The sequence below is a fragment of the Austrofundulus limnaeus genome, unplaced genomic scaffold (assembly GCF_001266775.1).
Source record: "Austrofundulus limnaeus strain Quisiro unplaced genomic scaffold, Austrofundulus_limnaeus-1.0 Scaffold221, whole genome shotgun sequence".
NCBI classification, from domain to species: domain Eukaryota; kingdom Metazoa; phylum Chordata; class Actinopteri; order Cyprinodontiformes; family Rivulidae; genus Austrofundulus; species Austrofundulus limnaeus.
In genome coordinates this window covers 726,676-744,612 of record NW_013952623.1, presented here as the reverse complement: position 1 = coordinate 744,612, position 17,937 = coordinate 726,676, and the positions used below count along the sequence as shown (strand labels likewise).

Sequence of the window (17,937 nt, the reverse complement as noted above, 5' to 3'; positions counted from 1 at the left end):
TAGATAGATAGATAGATAGATAGATAGATAGATAGATAGATAGATAGATAGATAGATAGATAGATAGATAGATAGATAGATACTGTAGATAGATAGATGTGGTGGAGGGGTTTAAGTACCCCTATGATCCCGGGGGCTATGTTGTCTGGGGCATTCACTCCTGGTAGGATCTCCCATGGCAAACAGACCTTGGGGGTGGGGGGGCGGGGGGGGTTAGACAAAACTGATTCAGAACCCTTGATGAAATAATGAAACACCAACCACATTAGGAAACTGCCCTGAAAAAGGAAACCGGGGTACCTCTCTGGAACAACACCTGGAGGGAAGCTCGCTGGCGAATACCTGGTGGTTGAGCATTGGCTCCTGCTTGGCCAGGCGAAGGCCGAAAAGACTACATGAGGCCACTTCCACTTGGACCCACCACCCGCAGGGAGGACCATCAAGGTTAGGTGCGATGTATGCTGAGGAGCAGGTGAAGGAGGGTCCCTGGCCATGCTGATTGCTGGCAACTAAAGACTGGCTCTAGGGACCTGGAACGTAACCTTACTTGCGACTCACGGGTAAGGAGTCAGAGCTTGTGGGTGAGTTTGTGTTACCAGCTACAGTATATATAGTTGGGCTCACCTCAACTCACAGCTTGGGCTCTGGAAACTAACTCCTACTCTGGAGTACCCAGGAAGAGAGGAGGCGGGCAAGTGTGGAGATACTCACAAACCCCCGGCTGTGTGCCTCAAGTGTTGGCGTTCACCCTGGTAAATGAGAGGGTTGCCTCTCTGTGGCTTTGTGCTGCAGGAGGGAAGGTTCTGACTATGGTTTGTGCTTATGCACCAAGCATTAGTTCAGAATACTCTGCCTTTTTGGAGTCTTTGGATGGTGTCCCGGAAAGGCTGCCATCTGGAGATTTTCTTGTTCTACTAGGTGACTTCAATGCCCATGTGGGCAATAACCAAGTTATCCAGAAGGTGGTGAATGGGATGAAGGGTCTCCTTGATCTATTAGACTTCTGTGCAAAGCACGGGTTGTTTTAAATCAGACCCAGGCCATTTCAGTATATGGTACTGAATCTGATACTTTTCTGATATTTTTCAAAGTGACAGCAGTGTGAATGCCCATGTCACATTCCATTAAACATTTTCATCAGTGAGGTGGGGGTGAAGGATCAATAAGACACTAACCTCAAGTCATGCTGTTTTAATCTGTAGCTCCATGTGTTTACAGCTCCAAAACAGACGTCCAGTAATTTTTCACTTAGATAGTAAGGTCCAGCCTTGGTCGCGGACCGTCCGTCCATCCATTTTCTTCCGCTTATCTAGGATTGGGTCGCGGGGCCAGCAGCCTAAGCAGAGAGACCCAGACTTCCTTCTCCCCAGCCACTTGGGCCAGCTCGTCCAGGGGAATCCTAAGGTGTTCCCAGGCCAGCTGAGAAACATAGTCCCTCCAGCATGTCCTGGGTCTTCCTCTGGGCCTCCTCCTAGTAGGACGTGCCCGGAACACCTCACCAGGGAGGCGTCCAGGAGGCATCCTAACCAGATGCCCGAGCCACCTCAACTGGCTCCTCTTGACGTGGAGGAGCAGCAGCTCTACTCTAAGTCCTTCTCAGATGACTGAGCTTCTCACTCTACCTCTAAGGGAGCCTAAGGTGGTCACGGATCATATCAATCCTAAAGTTACTTGGTTGCTACTTTAGTTCCAGCTCGTTGCTTCGTTCCAAAAATAAAATGCTTCACCAGAGCATCCCGGACAGAGGCAGGTTCAGATATAAACTCTGAACTAAACAAGCATGTCAGATAATTATTTAATCGGCTCTGATTAATCAATAATTTCAAATTTGGCATGCTAAAAGTAGCATCCATGCTAACTGTAAACAAACAAGTCAGCTGAATGAGACATCAAGTCTTTTACTGTGCATGCAGGTCACATCAGTGCTGTGTAGCATTCACACTGGAGTCTGATGCAGGTCGCATTAAAAATGCAATGTAAACATTCACACCAAAAGATCCGATTTTTAAAAAAAAAATCTGAATTAAGCATTAAGACCTGCAGTGTGAACGTAGCCCATGTTTGAGCATAGGGTGGTTCATAAGTGTACTTGGTTGATGATCGATTTTGTAATCGTGAAGAAAGAGGCCTTCCGGACTTGGCTCTCCTGGAGGACTTCTGAAGCAGCTGACAAGTACATCGTGGCCAAGAGGGTTGCAGCTGCAAAAACTCGGGCATGGGAGGAATTACAGGAGGCCATGGAGAAAGACTTTTGGTTGGCCTCAAGCAGGTTTTGGCAAACCGTTCAGAGGTCACTGAGGTAGTCAAAAAAAAACTCCACCAGGGGTGGATGAGATTTGCCTCGGGATGCTGAAGGCTCTGGATGTTGTTGGGCTGTCATGGCAGACAAGTCTCTTCAACATCACATGGAGGACTGGGACAATTCTTGTGGATTGGCAGACCTGTTGGGTGGTTCCCATTTTTAAAAAGGGGGATCAGAGAGTGTGTTCTCACTGTCGTGGGTTCCCACTTCTTGCCCTCCCTGGGAAAGTTTATTCCAGGGTGTTGGAAAGGAGGCTCCGATAGATTGTCGAATTTCAGATTCAAGAGGAGCAGTGTGACTTCAGTCCTGGGCATGGAACAGTGGACCAGATCTTTACCCTTGCAGAGTTGCTAAGGGAGTCATGGGAGTTTGCCTCTCTGGTCTACATGTGTTTTGAATGTTTATGACTGTGTTCCTCAAGGCATTCTGTGGGGGGTGCTGTGGGAATATGGAGCGTCTGGGTTGCTATTAAGGGCAATCCAGTTCCTGTATAACTAAAGCAGAAGCTGTGTTCGCATACTTGGCACAAAGTCAAGCTTGTTCTCAGTGTGTGTTGGACTCCAGAGCTGTCCCTTGTCTCCGATCCTGTTTGTAGTGTTTATGGACAGGATCTCAAGGTGCTATCATGGAGAGGAGGGTATCTGGTTTGGGAACCACGGGGTCTCATCTTTGTTGTATGCAGATAATATGGTTCTGTTGGCATCTTCAGACCAGGATTTTTAGCATGCACTGGGGTAGTTTGAAGCCTTTTACCTACAGATACTCCTTTGGGAGTTTAACTTTCAGCTACTGTTTTGGTTGTTCTGGTTTTCATCTATAGTTGTGCTTGTTTTTGCTACGGTTTTGGTAATTTTCAACTACGATTCAGATAGTCTTAGCTTACTGCTACTCTTTTGCTACCTTTAGTTTTTAACAATTGCTTTGCTAATTTTAGCTTTCAGCTGATGTTGTGATAATTTTAGCATTCAACTACTTATTTGCTCATTTTAGTAATTGTTTTGCTAGTTTTAGCTTTCAGGTATTGTTTTCTGTGTTTTGCTATAGACTTAAACTGCTGGAGGACGACAAACAGACCACATTTTCTCACTTTGCTGTTGTTTTAGTCACTCTCCTCTACATGTTTGTTGCAATTATTTCTATCAGTAATATGTGTTTTCCTTTAGGCTCTCTTACAGTGGAAAATACACCTGGACCAGATATTTTGTGTGCCCCCCCCCCCCAAAACCCAGTTGGTTGAGGCAGATGGATGCTTGTCCTGAGCCTGGTTCTGATGGAGGTTCCTTCCTGTTAAAACAGTGTTTTTCATTCCCACCGTCACCAATGTGCTGCTCAGGATGGTAGACTCTGATGAAGTGAAGATTCAACACAATGTGCTGGCTTTTTTAGATTGATTTGTGTTTTGTTTTTGTACAGTGCTTGAGATGTTTGTTGTGACTTGGAACTATGTAAATAAAAGGAATTGAATTGTTTTAGCTGCTGTTTTGCTATTAGTAAACTGCTCTCTTTTTTCTAGTTTTAGTCTTTAGCAATTGCTTTGCTAATTTTGCATTTGTCTTGATTATTTTAACTGTTCAGTTTCAGTCTCTTTAACAATTTAAGAATCCATTCTATCCCATCCATTTTCTGTACACGCTTCTTCCTTTTCAGGGTTGCGTGGGTCACTGGTGCCCATGTTGTATAATTTAAGAATCGTTCCTCAAAATTCAGCAGTCACACAGTATTTTCACAGAAAATTATAATTTTCCTGTCCTCATTCCTTTCTTTAAACTGATTTTAAGAAAATATTAACCTTTGGTTGACGTGTTGAAGACCAAGCAAGTGTGACTTTAACCGTCTCTTGGTTTTAACTAACTCAAATTTCTCAGAAAAATCTTGTTTTTATAGTCAGCTGATGCAAACAGCAGAGCAACACTATGACTTTACCTTGTCAATGGTGCGGAGGGCGACAGTGTAGTTGTTCATATAGTTGGTGTAGACCCTCAGTTTGGAGCACAACTTAACAAAAACATCTCCAACACACTGATCTGCAGTCCACTGCTCCAGCCTATTCTGTAAATCTGCCTGAAACACACTGCAACAAATGACAGAACTCACTCTGGTCCTTAGAGCAGGAAAAAACGGGGACCATGTGTGTGTGTGTGTGTGTGTGTGTGTGTGTGTGTGTGTGTGTGTGTGTGTGTGTGTGTGTGTGTGTGTGTACCTGTTCAACAGCTGTATTACTGAAACTTGGTTGAAGATTATTTGGATGTCAGCATAGCTGAGAATGGCTCTGTTGGAGTTCAGAGCTGCTTTCAGAGGCTCCTGATACACCTGCAACACATCAGTGAAATTTATTTACCCATTTTGACTTGATTCTTGCCCCGAGGCCTCAAACATTCCATAAAATGGAATTAAAATTGTCTTTTTATGTGAATCATGATAAAAACGGACCATTTTTAGTTGAACTGATTTTTTTAACACAAAGTTAAAAAATCTGAGATTTACCTCCAGGATGGAGCGCAATCTGCTCAGATAAAGACCCTCGCTGTGGTGCAGCTCTCTCACAACACAACCTCTCCAATCTAAAGACGTCTGTGAAAGAAAATGTTCTTAATTTCTTAAATATTCCATTTTAATTTAGTCAGATAAAGTGACTGTACAAAAAACAAACCTGTGGCTGCTCCGATAAAAAACTTGAAAAAGACTGGGAATCCTTTTTAAATGAAGAAAAATCTTCTCCTTTCTTTTCCTCCTCACTCCGCAGCAGCAGGAAGGAGGACAGAAACTCCAAAGGTCTGGTTTGAAGCTGTGGGCAGATATACAAGCACACACAGCTGAGCAAACTTCCTGCACTCTGCTGCTTTTCTTTATTTTAAAAAAGTACAGTGCAATTACAGTTTCAGCAATTTTACAATCTAACTACCAGTGGTGGACACTAGTCCCCTAAAGCACTACAATGCTAATTGCGGACCTAAATTTCTCGTTTGCGCTTTAGGGGTTTGTGGATTTGCACATTCTAAATTTTAAAATTCAGTAGCGCTAATTTAGTTATTTCATCAACTGTTGATCATCATTATCTTTAACAGCAGAGGGAGAAAGTCATCTCCAGTAAATACAATGCAGAACTATTTTGAGTTAAAGGTGCCCCCTCCAATGTCTGTTTGTTCTCCACAGCTATAGCTCAGTGGTTCCCAAACTTTTTTAGACTTTGGTGCACTGGTGGGCTGCGGGTCTCATGAGCTGGGAGGTTGGGCTGGCTGGGGACATGGCCGGTGGCCCGTGGAAGGGGATAGGCCAACCCAGCCTGGGTGTCTAGCATGCTATATGTTCTGTGAGTTGTCTGAATGATGGGGTAGGTATAGTATTTCTTCTGGGGTGGGGGCTGGGTGGGTGGCATTGGTGGCAGCCGGGAACTGTGCTGGGTCGGCTGGCTGGCCTCTTTGTTGTGGTGGAGGTTCGCTCTTGGTCCCTCCTTGCGCTGTCGGCGGCTGGGTGTGCGCTCTCGGCTGAATCATTCTTGCTGGGGTTCGGTGGCCTCTTTGGTTTGCGGGCTGGCTGTGGGACTGGGGGTCGGGTCTTGGGCGTCTGGATGGCCCTGGGATGGGTGGACTGCTGGTTCCGGTTTCTGGCAGTTGGTCTCATCTGACCAGACTATATTCTCCCAGTATTACACAGGCTTGTCTAAATGTTGTGCAGCAAACTTTAAAGGAGCTTCAACATGCTGTTTCTTCAGCAGTGGAGTCTTGCGTGGTGAGCATGCATACAGGCCATGGTGGTTCAGTGCATTACTTATTGTTTTCTTTGAAACAATCGTACCTGCTAATTCCAGGTCTTTCTGAAGCTCTCCACAAGTGGTCCTTGGCTCTTGGACAACTCTTCTGATAATTCTTTTCACTCCTCTGTCAGAAATCTTGTGAGGAGCACCTGGTCGTGGTCGGTTTATGGTGAAATGATGTTCTTTCCACTTCTGAATTATGGCCCCACCAGTGCTCACTGGAACCTTCAGAAGTTTAGACATTCTTCTGTAACCGATGCCATCATTATGCTTTGCAACAATAAGGTTGTGAAGGTCTTGAGAGAGCTCTTTACTTTTACCCATCATCAGATGGTTCTTGTGTGATACCTGGCCATCATTTGGGACTGAACCAGCTGATATTAACTTGCACTGACAAGGGGCAGGCTTGTTTTCAAATTACTGAGAGAGTTCAGCTGGTGTCTTGGCTTTCCATGCCTTTTAACACCTCCCTTTCTTCATGCGTTCAATATTTTTTYCCTGTGCCATTCCACATTATTACAAATAACTTCATTTCTGGACATTTATGGTTTGATTTCTTTGTATGTATGGATCACTTGGGTTGTTACCGACATCTGGTGAAAATTTCACATCATTAGCACCTCTAGTAATATATTTACTGAGAAAAATGGTGACATGTTCAATACTTATTTTACCCTCTGTATTGTATATAGGTATACCTTTCAGCAAGATTATAATCATTATTGTTATATACATTTTTGTTGCTGTGTTTTTGTTATCTCTGTTTCTGTAGGTGTGCAGCCATGATGTTGGGTGTGTTGTCTTGTGTTTTCTATATATATTTCATGTCTTCGAATCTCTCTTTCACTCTTTCCCATTACATTTCACTTTTTTTCTTCTATGTCTTTTTCTTCATTAAAAAAATTCACTGATGATGAAGAAACTAATATTCAGTTCTGCTTTCTACTGAAGTGGCTAAAAAAAGGAACTGTCCAAGTGACTGAAAATGCTGGAATGTTTCAGGACTTTAACCAGTGTGAAGGACTAAAGGAACTGTCCAGGGTCCTGAAAGTGCTGGAATGTTTTAGGACTTTACACTAGTGGTTCCCAACCATTTTAGACTTGTGTACCCCCTGAGCCCTTTTGTCATACCACTAGTACACCTTCAGTCAAATGTAATGATGATTTTCCAAAACTATAATGGACAACAGCTGATTATTAAATGAAAATTATTTATTTAACCCCTAGAACATTCAATTCTCAGGCATTTTTTTTCAACTCAAATTAAACATAAAAATAAAAATGTTGCCTTGAACGTGAATAAGTAATTAAATAAATAAACCACGTAATGGTGGGTGCAGAAAACAGCAGCGTCCAAAATACATTGTATTGTGCAAAACACATCAGAAACTCACCAAAATGAACAAATTCCATGAGATTCCACATTTTATACTGGATTCCATTTTGTATTAATTTCATGATTCCCACTGCAATTTCCACATTGCGGAAATCATCAGGCCCTACATCTCTCAGACCTGTTTTTATTAATTTTTTACACACCTGGTAAATTTGTCCACGCATCCCCTGTAAAATACTTGTGTACCCCAAGGGGTACAAGTACCCCTGGCTGGGAATCATTGCTCTAGCTGACTGTCCTTCTGGGTCACAGTTTTCATTTAAGAGACAATTCCCACAAGGTGTGAAAGAACACACATCTTCTACTCTTTCGCTACCGTTAGTTTTTAACAATTGTTTTGCTAATTTTTGCTTTCAGCTGCTGTTGTGATAATTGTAGCACCAGTTTTGGCCTACTTTTTGCTTTTATCGACCATTTTGCTCCTTTTACCATTTTAGCTAGTGTTCTGCTTGAACTCAGTTTCAGCTTCTTCAGTAAATGTCCTCAATTTTGTATCACTTAGCATTCACACTATTTTCACAAAGGTAACTCTGTTAGTTCAAATAAATTTGTACCTCTTTTTGTTCAGTAAGAGCTGTGAGTCCTTCTGTCAGAGCCTCACTCAGTTCTCTGGACACACAGATCTTATCCAAGCAGATTTTCTCCCACAGAAAATGACCTATAAAATACAGAAGTGTGGTTTTTAATTTGTTATAAAAGGAGCTGCATTTTTATTCAACCTAGGGCTGGGCGATAAAGCAAAAAATAAAAAATAAAAATAAATAGCACAATGTAATGAAACAATATGAAAAAAGTATTTTTTCATTTCGTCCAATCTTGATTATTATCACAATTATTTTGTTAACCTAAAAAGTGTGTAATTATAAAGTGACTGATAAATAATTTAACAAATAAATAGTTACAGAAATAAAAAAAATGTGTGATTCTTTCCACGTTTCATTAGCAATTTATAAATGGAAGGGAAGTTGGATTCTGATTGGCTGTCATGCACATTTCCACCATGTTTGATAGAGTCAAGAGGCTCATGGCTGATCAACCTGAAATTTTTCTCAATCAATAATCACAATCAAATCTCAAATCACACCCAGCCCTAGCTCAACCTAAACCTACCCAGAGCTCGGCCTCTGGCCTGCAGGCTGCTCTGCTGCAGCTGCACCTCCAGAGTTCTCCTCAGCTCCTGTAGGGCCTCCTCCATCCACTGAGCCTGTCTGCACCAGGCCTGCAGTACATCATCACTCACATACTGCAGCACCGGAGCAGCTGGGTACTGGTCCAAGAGTGCAGCACCAAAGTCACCACCAGACCACTCACTGAGAACTAAATGGGGATTAAAAACTTTGTCATGTTTTTCAAACAGCAGCTAGAAAACAACTATTAGGTATTAATTACTCTGCACTCCAGTTTACTCAATGTTAACACTTTGATGGTTACTAACTTTCTAGTAAATGTCTCATCCATCAAAAACATTGTAAATGTTAAAAAGCTACAATTTTATTAACTTACTTCAATTTTTTGTTGAAATGAATTGAATTAAATTGAATGTGTAAATGTTCTGTATGATCAGAAGAACCATCAGGGGTTTAAATACAGTCAAAGTGACGGTGCTGGGACTTTTACAAAAAGACACCTGAAAGTCGTGGTCAGGCCTTTGGGATGTTTAACTGGGAGCAACACCACACAAGGTAAACCACATGGCTGACGTAAACAAAACAAAGTTGATTTGCTTTCATGATCCAAATGTGATCCACACGGTCAGCAAAATATTATCAATTACAGGATCTGTATCAAACAGTAGAAGATTTCAGTTTTTTTTTTGTTTTGTCTCTGTTGCACATTAATGCTGTTGGTTAAGAGACACAGTAAATTTAGGCTTAGCCATCCTGCTTCCCTTGCATCTGAATGACCCACATGGTCTTAAAATTACCCACAATTTTTAAAAATGAGGACTTTTGGGTCGTTGCATCATCTGGCTGACTCATATGAAAAGCCTCCACTGATTACAAACCCACTCTTAAGATTTGACCAAAGCAGCTACAACTTTGTCATTTTTCAACGTATAATTAAAACGCTGTTATGAAAAGCACTGGGTCATACAAATTCCCTTAAGAAGTGCTAGACAACAAAATAAAAAAGTAACAATTAATACTGATTAGACAACAGTCATAAAAAGATTGCTTTAAACAGTCTTATGAAGCTAACGCCTCCTTTAACACAGGTTCTCTATTTTTATTTATTAATGATGATCTAAATTTAGTTTTAAAATAATTCTAACTCACTGTTCTGGAAACTTCCTGTGGCAAGACCCGCCGGTGATCGAACCTGCAGACCTGTCAGAGTAGACAGGCTGTGCAGAAGAGTCACGCCTGATGCTGTGAAGAGTCAACAAACAGGGAGACACTTTAGCCCTGTTTTACAGAATAGTGCACGTGTGTGCTTTAGTGTGTGAGCTACCTGACGCAGCCAGCGGGCAGAAGATGTCAATCCCACCTCCTTCCTGAGTTGGTGTCACCTGGATGCACAGTTTTTCCCAGAATTCCCTGTGTTCAGGGGTCAGCAGAGTCTTTTCTGACAGGCTATAATCTGAAGGTTTAAAAATATTTTAAGATGTTTTTTTTTAAACTAAAGGTTTAAAAAGGGCCACATTCAGGCTGTTTGTCCATTTATTTTTAAAGGGCCAGCATTATGTGTTTCTCAGGCACGTAGTTCAGTTCTATATCTTAATGCTCGATTCAGATTTTTTTGAAAAAATCTGATTTTTGGTGTGAACGTTCATATGACATTTTAAACGCGACATGTGACACGCATGCACAGTAAAGACATGCCGTCTCATTAGCCGGATTATTTGTTTGTTTACAGAGTTAGCATGGATGCTATTTTTAGCATGTCGAATCTGAAGTTGTTGTTTAATCTCAGAGCCGATTAAATAATTACCTGACGTGCTTCTTTAGTTCAGTGATTATATCTGAACCTGCCTCTGACCGGGATGCTCCGGTGAAGCTTTTTATTTTTGGAACGAAACAACGAGCTGGAAATAAAGTATCGACCGACTAACTTTAGGATCGATACAAATTGATACGATACGATATGAAAAATTAAAAGTAAAAGGACAAAGCAACTGGACTTCTGTTCTGGAGCTGTAAACACATGGAACAACAGATTCAAACAGCGTGACTTGAGGTTAGTGTCTTATCGATCCTTCACCCCCTCCTCCTGATGAAAAGGTCAGATGAATGTGACATGAGCGTTTAGACTGCAGTCACTTTGAAAACATCAAGGGCCTGATTTATAAAGCTTGAGTACACACAAAACGAGCCCAGAAACTTGCGTATGCCACTTTTCATGCAAAGGTTGTGGTTTATAAAACTCAAACTTGACGTGAAAATGTGTGGTGCCTCACGCCAGCTCTGAGCCATGCGTACGCTCATTTTGGAGATGGGAAACTGCGACACAGATGGTGAAGTGAGGAATTATAGCCACACTGTGTAATGATCACTGTCAGATATTTAATTTCACTTCATAATCAGACTTAGATTTTTATTCAACTTTATCATCAGCTTTCTTAACAGTATTATTTATGCTTCTGCTGCTGCTGAGCCATGAGGACCTTTGAAAAAAAAAAACAACCCTTAAATCTTAAATAAAAGTTCACACATCTCCATTCATCTCACTCCTCCTAAGATGACCCTGACCCACAGACCCCACCCTGACAAGAGACGTTTCAGAGAAGCACAACAGCAAAAATCACGCTTGGGTACTCGCGCAGGGCACGCCCACCCTCACCAGTGTGGATGTTAGAAAAGGTTCACTTTCTAAAGTGCATATTTCTCACATGTGTGCGGGACTGTGGGGATGTGAGAGGGTGAGGAGACGAGCAGCTGCATAAGGGCGTAAATCCCGGGGAGCCTGACCCCCCCCCCCCCCACCCCAACCTTGGAAAACCCCAAATTGGACCCCCCCCCATAATGAATTTCATAAATATATAATTTTAAGTAAAGCCATACTACCAAGAAAAAGCAACTACATTACTATGACCCCCGCACTCAAAGCCAAAGTTACCTTCAGTTGTAATGAAAACAGACCATGGGCTAGGGTTGATCACTGTGCACGTGCCCCCCACCCCCCCCAAGCTACTGAACTTCTCTGGTATTGTCATGTACCCTAGGGTCCACTTTTTTAGACAAAGCATGTTAACAGAAGAAAAGCTGCGTCATAACTTATCATTATATTGTTTCCCATTGTATTATAATGTATCGTACTTTTTGGTAAAGCCTACAGTTAGGGTCGGCTTAGGTTAGACCTCTAAAGGACAAACTGACTACATTTCCCCATTCTGCTGCTGTCTTTATTTGAATTCCAAATTTTTACAATGAAAGAAATCATTAAATTTGTTTTAAAGCAAGCAGCAAAAGCTAATGAAGTCTCACCATCAAGGATGTGAATTTCCTCTGTTCCTCCTGGAGCTAGCAGGCCGACTCTTTGAACTGGCTGCCCTGAAACGGCTCTCTCCAACTGGATTAACAGAGCTGGAAGAGTCCCTCTGTGGTCATACAGGACCACAATCACTCCGGTTTTCACACCACTCAGAACCAGCTGGATTAAAGGAAATAATAAGAGGAGAACTATTGATTTAGAGTTTGGCTGTTTGCTTCCCTCTTCATAAGAATAAACAAACATTGTTTTTACCTCGTAAGCTGGAGTTTTGTTGGAGATGAGCAGTAGAAAGGGAGCAGGATTACAGTTAAAGACCGTCTGAGGTGCATCTCTGGAGGTGAAGGATGACAAAACTTCTTTGGCTTTACACAGACTTTCACTGAAAGAAAAATTGAATCACTGCATATCAGAGTACACCTTCAAGTTAAATATTATGCAATTTAATGTCTGACAGGTAGGATAAGATGTGAGCAAAGAAGCAAAAGTATATGTCAATATACAGTATATAGTATATGATTAGCACCCACTAAAGTGTGTGTGTGTGTGTGCGTGCGTGCGTGCGTGCGTGCGTGCGTGTGTATGTGTGTGTTGGTCTGGTAGCAAAATATCTCAAGAATCACAGGACAAATTTTTGTAAAACACATAAAGTACTGTAGTTATTCAAGTATAAAATGATCATCATTTTTTGAGCTTAAAAAGCATAAAAAATGTAATCACCATGTATGAAGCCACCACTCATTTCAGACACTCCTTTGCATTGTGCCCTCTGTTGGGGAAACATGTTTGGGGAGACACTTGTGTGGGTGTGTTTTACCGCAGAGGTGCGAAGGATGAGCAACAGAAGTACAGGAGGCATCCTATTCAGATGCCGCACAACCGCAACTGACTCCTTTCTATGCGGAGGAGAAGCTGCTCTACTCTGAGCTCCCCCTGGATGACAGAACTCCTCACCCTATTTCTAAGGCTGAGCCAGACCACCCTACGAAGGAAGTTCATTTCGGCCACTTGTATCTGGGATCTCGTTCATTAGGTCAGGATTCACACCTCATGATTATATATGAGGGTTGAAACGTAGACAGACCAGTAAATCGAGAGCTTTGCCTTTTGACTCTACAATTTCTTCACCACAACTGACCAAAGCAACACCCTCAACACTGAGGATGGGACCCCAATCCGTCGATCCATCTCCCTTTCCATCCTTCCATCACTCGTGAACAAGACATCCAGATACTTAAACTCCTCCACTTGAGGCAGAGACTCTCCTCCGACCCGGAGGGGGCATTCCACCCGATCAAGAACCATGGCCTCAGACTTAGAAGAACTGACTCTCATCCCAGCCAATTCACACTCTGCCGCAAATCACCCCAGTGCACAATGAAGGTCTTGGCCTGAAGATGCCAACAGAACCACATCATCTGCATACAGCAGAGATCAGGCTCTGTGGTTCCTAAACCAGACACCCTCATCTACATGATTGTGCCTTGAGATCCTGTCAATAAACATTAAAAAGAAGATCGGAGACAAGGGAGAGCCCTGGTGGGGTCCAAGAACAAGTTTGACTTTATGCCAATTATGCGAACACAGCTCCTGCTTTGGTTATACAGGGACTGGATTGCTCTTAATAGCAATCCAGACACTCCATACTCCCACAGCAACCCCCACAGAAAACACATGTGGACCAGAAAGGCAAACTCCCACAACCCCCTTAGCAAATCCATAATGGTAAATATTTTGTCCTCTGTTCCACAAACAGGACAGAAGCAACACTGCTAATCTTCAATCAAAGCTTTGATGATCGATCTGAGCCTCCCTTCCAACACCTTGGAGTAAAATTTCTCGGAGAGTTTGAGATTTATGATCCAGGATAGTTAGAACACACTCTCCGGTTCCACGTTTTAAAATATGAATCACCACTCCGGTCTGCCGCTCCACAGGAGTTGTCCCAGTCCACCATGCGATGTTGAAGAGATGTGTCAAACATGACAACCCCAGAACATCCAGAACCTTCAGCATCTTAGGACGAATCTCATCCACGCATGGTGACCTGCCACCGAAGAGTTTTTGGACTATCTTGGTGACCTCTGCCATGGTAATGGACTCATCTTCCACAGAGTCAAAAGACTCTTCCTCCTCAAAATTGGGCACGGAGCATGTTTTGAGGAGATCTTCAAAGTGTTCCATCCACCATTCAACAATATCGTTAGTCCGGGTTAGCACTTCCCCACGCAAACCAACTACAGCCTGGGAGGCTGAATACTTTTCTGCTGAGCTTCCAGGACCGGTTTCAACTGATCAGATCTGTTCCTTTTATTACCTGGAACAGATCCATCAGGTGGGTTTCTGAATTTTATGCATTATTGCAGAAATATCGCCCGCCAGTGGTTCAGGGGGCAGGCTGTTATAAAACCCAGTGCTGAGCTTCCAGGACTGGTTTTACCTGTCCAGATCTGTTCCTTTTATTGCCTGGAAGTGATCCATCAGGTGGGTTTCTGAATTTTATGCAGTTTTGCAGAAATATCGCCCGCCAGGGGTTTCTGGCTAAATCCACGTGGGAAAACGGGTGCTGGACGTAGGACCGCGGTTCCACCTCACTGGATCTCTTCCTTTTATTCCCCTTCATCAGTACAAGCAGCCCCGTGCTGGAAATCAGCCGCTTCATCTGCCGGAGCTCGCCTGATGACTTTTGATCGCTTATATCTCCACAGGGAACATCTGATGAACTTGCAACCGCCTCCAGGTTATAGTGGAAATCCAGAGCTTTAAAACGAGCCACGTTCCGCCTGGATCCGACGCACAGAGCCGGCGCTAGAGGCTCCGTAGTACATTGAGTACCATATCGCCCGCCAAAGCGACTTTTTCGTCTGGTCGTTGATTAATAGCTCTGTGGGGGAACGTTCCAGGAACCTGCAACCACCTCCAGTTTGTAGAGGAGGACGGTAGCTTTCCAAAGTCATCTCACTTTCCTGGATCCGATGCTCAGAGCCCGCAGGAGAAGCAAACAAAGATTGAGAATTCCTCCGGAAAATGCACGTAAAATGCACTAAGTCGTGCGTAATTTGCTTATAGCTCCGCGGGGGAACATCACAGAGACTCCATTCAAGTATCAGCTTGTAGGGCAGAACCAGAGCTTTAAAACCCGACCAGACACTCTGGGATCTGATCCTCCTATAGGAGGGGGGCTAAAACCACCCCTTGCGGGGGTCCAACGGTGCGTAATTTTGAGTTTTTTTGCTTATATCTCCGCGGAAGAACATCGCATGGACTCCAATCAACTTTCTCCTTGTAGGGCACAGCCAGGGCTTTAAAACCTGATCAGCCATGCCGAGATCCGATGCTCCTAGCCCGGGAGGGGGGGGCTATAACCACCCTGGTGGGAGGTCAAATGGAGCATATTTTGGAGGTTTTTTGCTTATATCTCCACGGGGGGACGTCATAGGGACTTCATTCAACTTTCACCTTGTAGGGAAGAACCAGAGCTTTCAAAGCTTTCAAATAGAGACCAGCCATTCTGGGATCTGATGTTCAGAGCCGGCTCTAGAGGCTCCACAGCAAGGTTGCACTTCGCGGGCACCTGGGAACCAGCTGGGCACCCCTGATGTACAGTATATGTAAAATGCTGCCCACTAGTGGTGTATGAACCCTAGTACAGCTCATTTTACAAACACCGATTGCTGGGGATCTGATTTCCTGAAACAAAACTTTGGCTCATGGTGTAAATATTAAAAACTTGTTGAGGCTTGCTAGTTCGGCTGCTTCTGCAAAAAGTTGTTGACGATTGCTAGCTCGGCTGCTTCTTTTTATTTTTCTTTTGTTTGTTGTAGATTTTTCATTAAAGAAGCATCAATAAAGTAATTTTAAAACTGTTTACTGGAAAACTGAAGTGATGCATTCTGGGTACATTTGTGACAGGAAACGAAAGCACCGAGAATAGGAAACTAGTATCTTCCCTTCAAAATAAGAGCTTGGATTTTAGTTTTCCTTGTTTCCATTGGATTCCAGTTCACCTGAAACTCATCAGACTGAAGAAGTCTCTTGGAGGAGAGATGAAACGTTTCACTAAAGAAGAACCCGTCCAGAGGACCTACTTGTTTTTTCTTTTTGATTTTTTTCTACCTGGATTATTGAGATGCATCAGGACGTTTTCCATGTAGTTGCAGCTGCTCCAGTTGACCACTAGACGTCAGTCTTCATCAGTTTAAATCTATAACCCTGTTGCTAAGACCAATTACGTCAAGTATTGAGCTCCAGCATTTAAACTTTATTTCCGATTGTAAAGTAAAATAAATCAATACATATAAAATTTAGTATGGATTACAAACGTTTACTGTTTTTGCTGGGAAAGGGAGTTCTAAACATTGCCTTCCTGCTACGTAAGCAGACACAAAGCATTGTGGGAAATGTCTGTAAACTGTGGATCCCTACTGGCTACTGAATATAATCTTTTGCACTGTGTTTATTATAATTTAATAGAAGCCATATGAGTAATTTAGATCGCTGCCAGCAAAAATACTTTGCAAAGCTGACCTACTAAAATGAGAACCGACTGAACCGTGACCCAAAGCGACAGTCAGTAAGGACGTATACCTTCCCAATAATAGAGTTTAACTGGGAGGGGAACTGTTGGATGGATCACATGTGTTGTGAGTCCTGACAGCCATACCCTCTGCTGGTCAAGATAATGATGACCAGCAGATAATTAGTTATTAGCGGAACTGCAATTTAAATTTAAAAAGCACAACTCTGCTTATGAATTTTAAAAATTAGTAAGACCGCTAAAGTGCAAATATAATGTTTAGGTCCGCAATTAGCGGATTTGCACTTTAGCGTACTGGTGCCCATCACTGGAACCCTCCCTCCTGCAGCACAAAGTCACAGAAAAGCAACCATCTTGTTTGATACAAGGATTAAATATGTTACAGGAAGACAATCACCTGTTAATCCTGGATGTCTGTCTCACCAAGTGCTGATCTCCATCCACAGTTTGACTCTTGTTCAAGCTGAAAAAAGTGCTGGAGGACTGAGCCGTCTTTGAATGCCAAGTCAGAGAGGGCCAAGAACTGGACGTTAACCCAGGACTGAACCTTCCTGCATGCACGCGTCCACCTCTGGATCCTTCAGATTTTATGTAGCTGCCCCATGGTCTCCTGTTCGTCATGGACAACCCTGCAGATATTGCAGATCTTAATGTAGACGTGATCAGGAAAGCATGACGATAAACCATGATTAGAGGATTACCTAACTGTAAGATGAAGACAGTGGAAAGAGCAGGGTTCGACAAATACCACGGCCTGAATGCCCGGGGCAGGTAAAACGCATTTGGGCAGGTGGGTACCTGTACAACCAGGCAGGTAAACCATTTCTTAAATTTTTTTTATAGGGCCATTTCCTTGAAATATTCTGAAAATAAATGAAGTAATAAAGCATTTTGAAACACCTATACAGAGAATAAATGCTCAAAATTTCCTCCTGCTGTAGAAAAGTTACATTGCGCATAAATGAAATAGGTATTGTGTCGCAGGATCGTAATTCCCCCTCCAGCTATGTCGCACAAAACGAAGCATTAACAACCACAGTTTTTGTCATCCTAAATGTCTTGGCTTTTATTTAGTAATGCGCAGAGATGAAAAAAAGATGTGGACATTCATTCAGTCATAAGTCCATCTTGTAACAGTCAGCTTCTGCTCTGAGAGTGCAGCAGCAGCAGATCATTTCAGCAACAGGTGGAAGCTCACTGTATGGCAGGCCAATATTATATTTATTTGGCTTCAACACGCTTACATTCCAGATAACTGAAATTGTGTTATGACTAGACACATTAGTTATTTAAGATAAAATAACAAAATAATACTGTTTTTTGTTTTATTTTATTTTAGTGCTGGGCATGTTAACGTATTATTATCACATTATAGCAGCCGACGCTTAAAGGTAATTTTTTAACACGTGTTAACGCAGTTATTTATTGATTTACTGTATATTTCACAGTCAAATTTCTCTGTTCACCGGGCAGCTAACACACACACACACACACACACACACACACACACACACACACAC

The 17,937-nt window shown here is 42.7% G+C and overlaps 1 protein-coding gene across 1 annotated transcript in view; it reads right to left on the bottom strand.

The window, feature by feature from the left end:
• ect2l (epithelial cell transforming 2 like) overlaps positions 1–17,937 on the bottom strand; it is a gene marked incomplete at its 5' end in the record, with an annotated part of 55,801 nt that overhangs the window by 32,939 nt on the left and 4,925 nt on the right. The window contains 11 exon segments of the mRNA XM_014019447.1: positions 4,226–4,373; positions 4,503–4,612; positions 4,787–4,873; positions 4,953–5,087; positions 8,007–8,110; positions 8,563–8,769; positions 9,729–9,821; positions 9,904–10,032; positions 11,877–12,042; positions 12,136–12,262; positions 16,815–17,046. Coding sequence (XP_013874901.1) covers positions 4,226–4,373; positions 4,503–4,612; positions 4,787–4,873; positions 4,953–5,087; positions 8,007–8,110; positions 8,563–8,769; positions 9,729–9,821; positions 9,904–10,032; positions 11,877–12,042; positions 12,136–12,262; positions 16,815–17,046 — 1,538 coding nt within the window.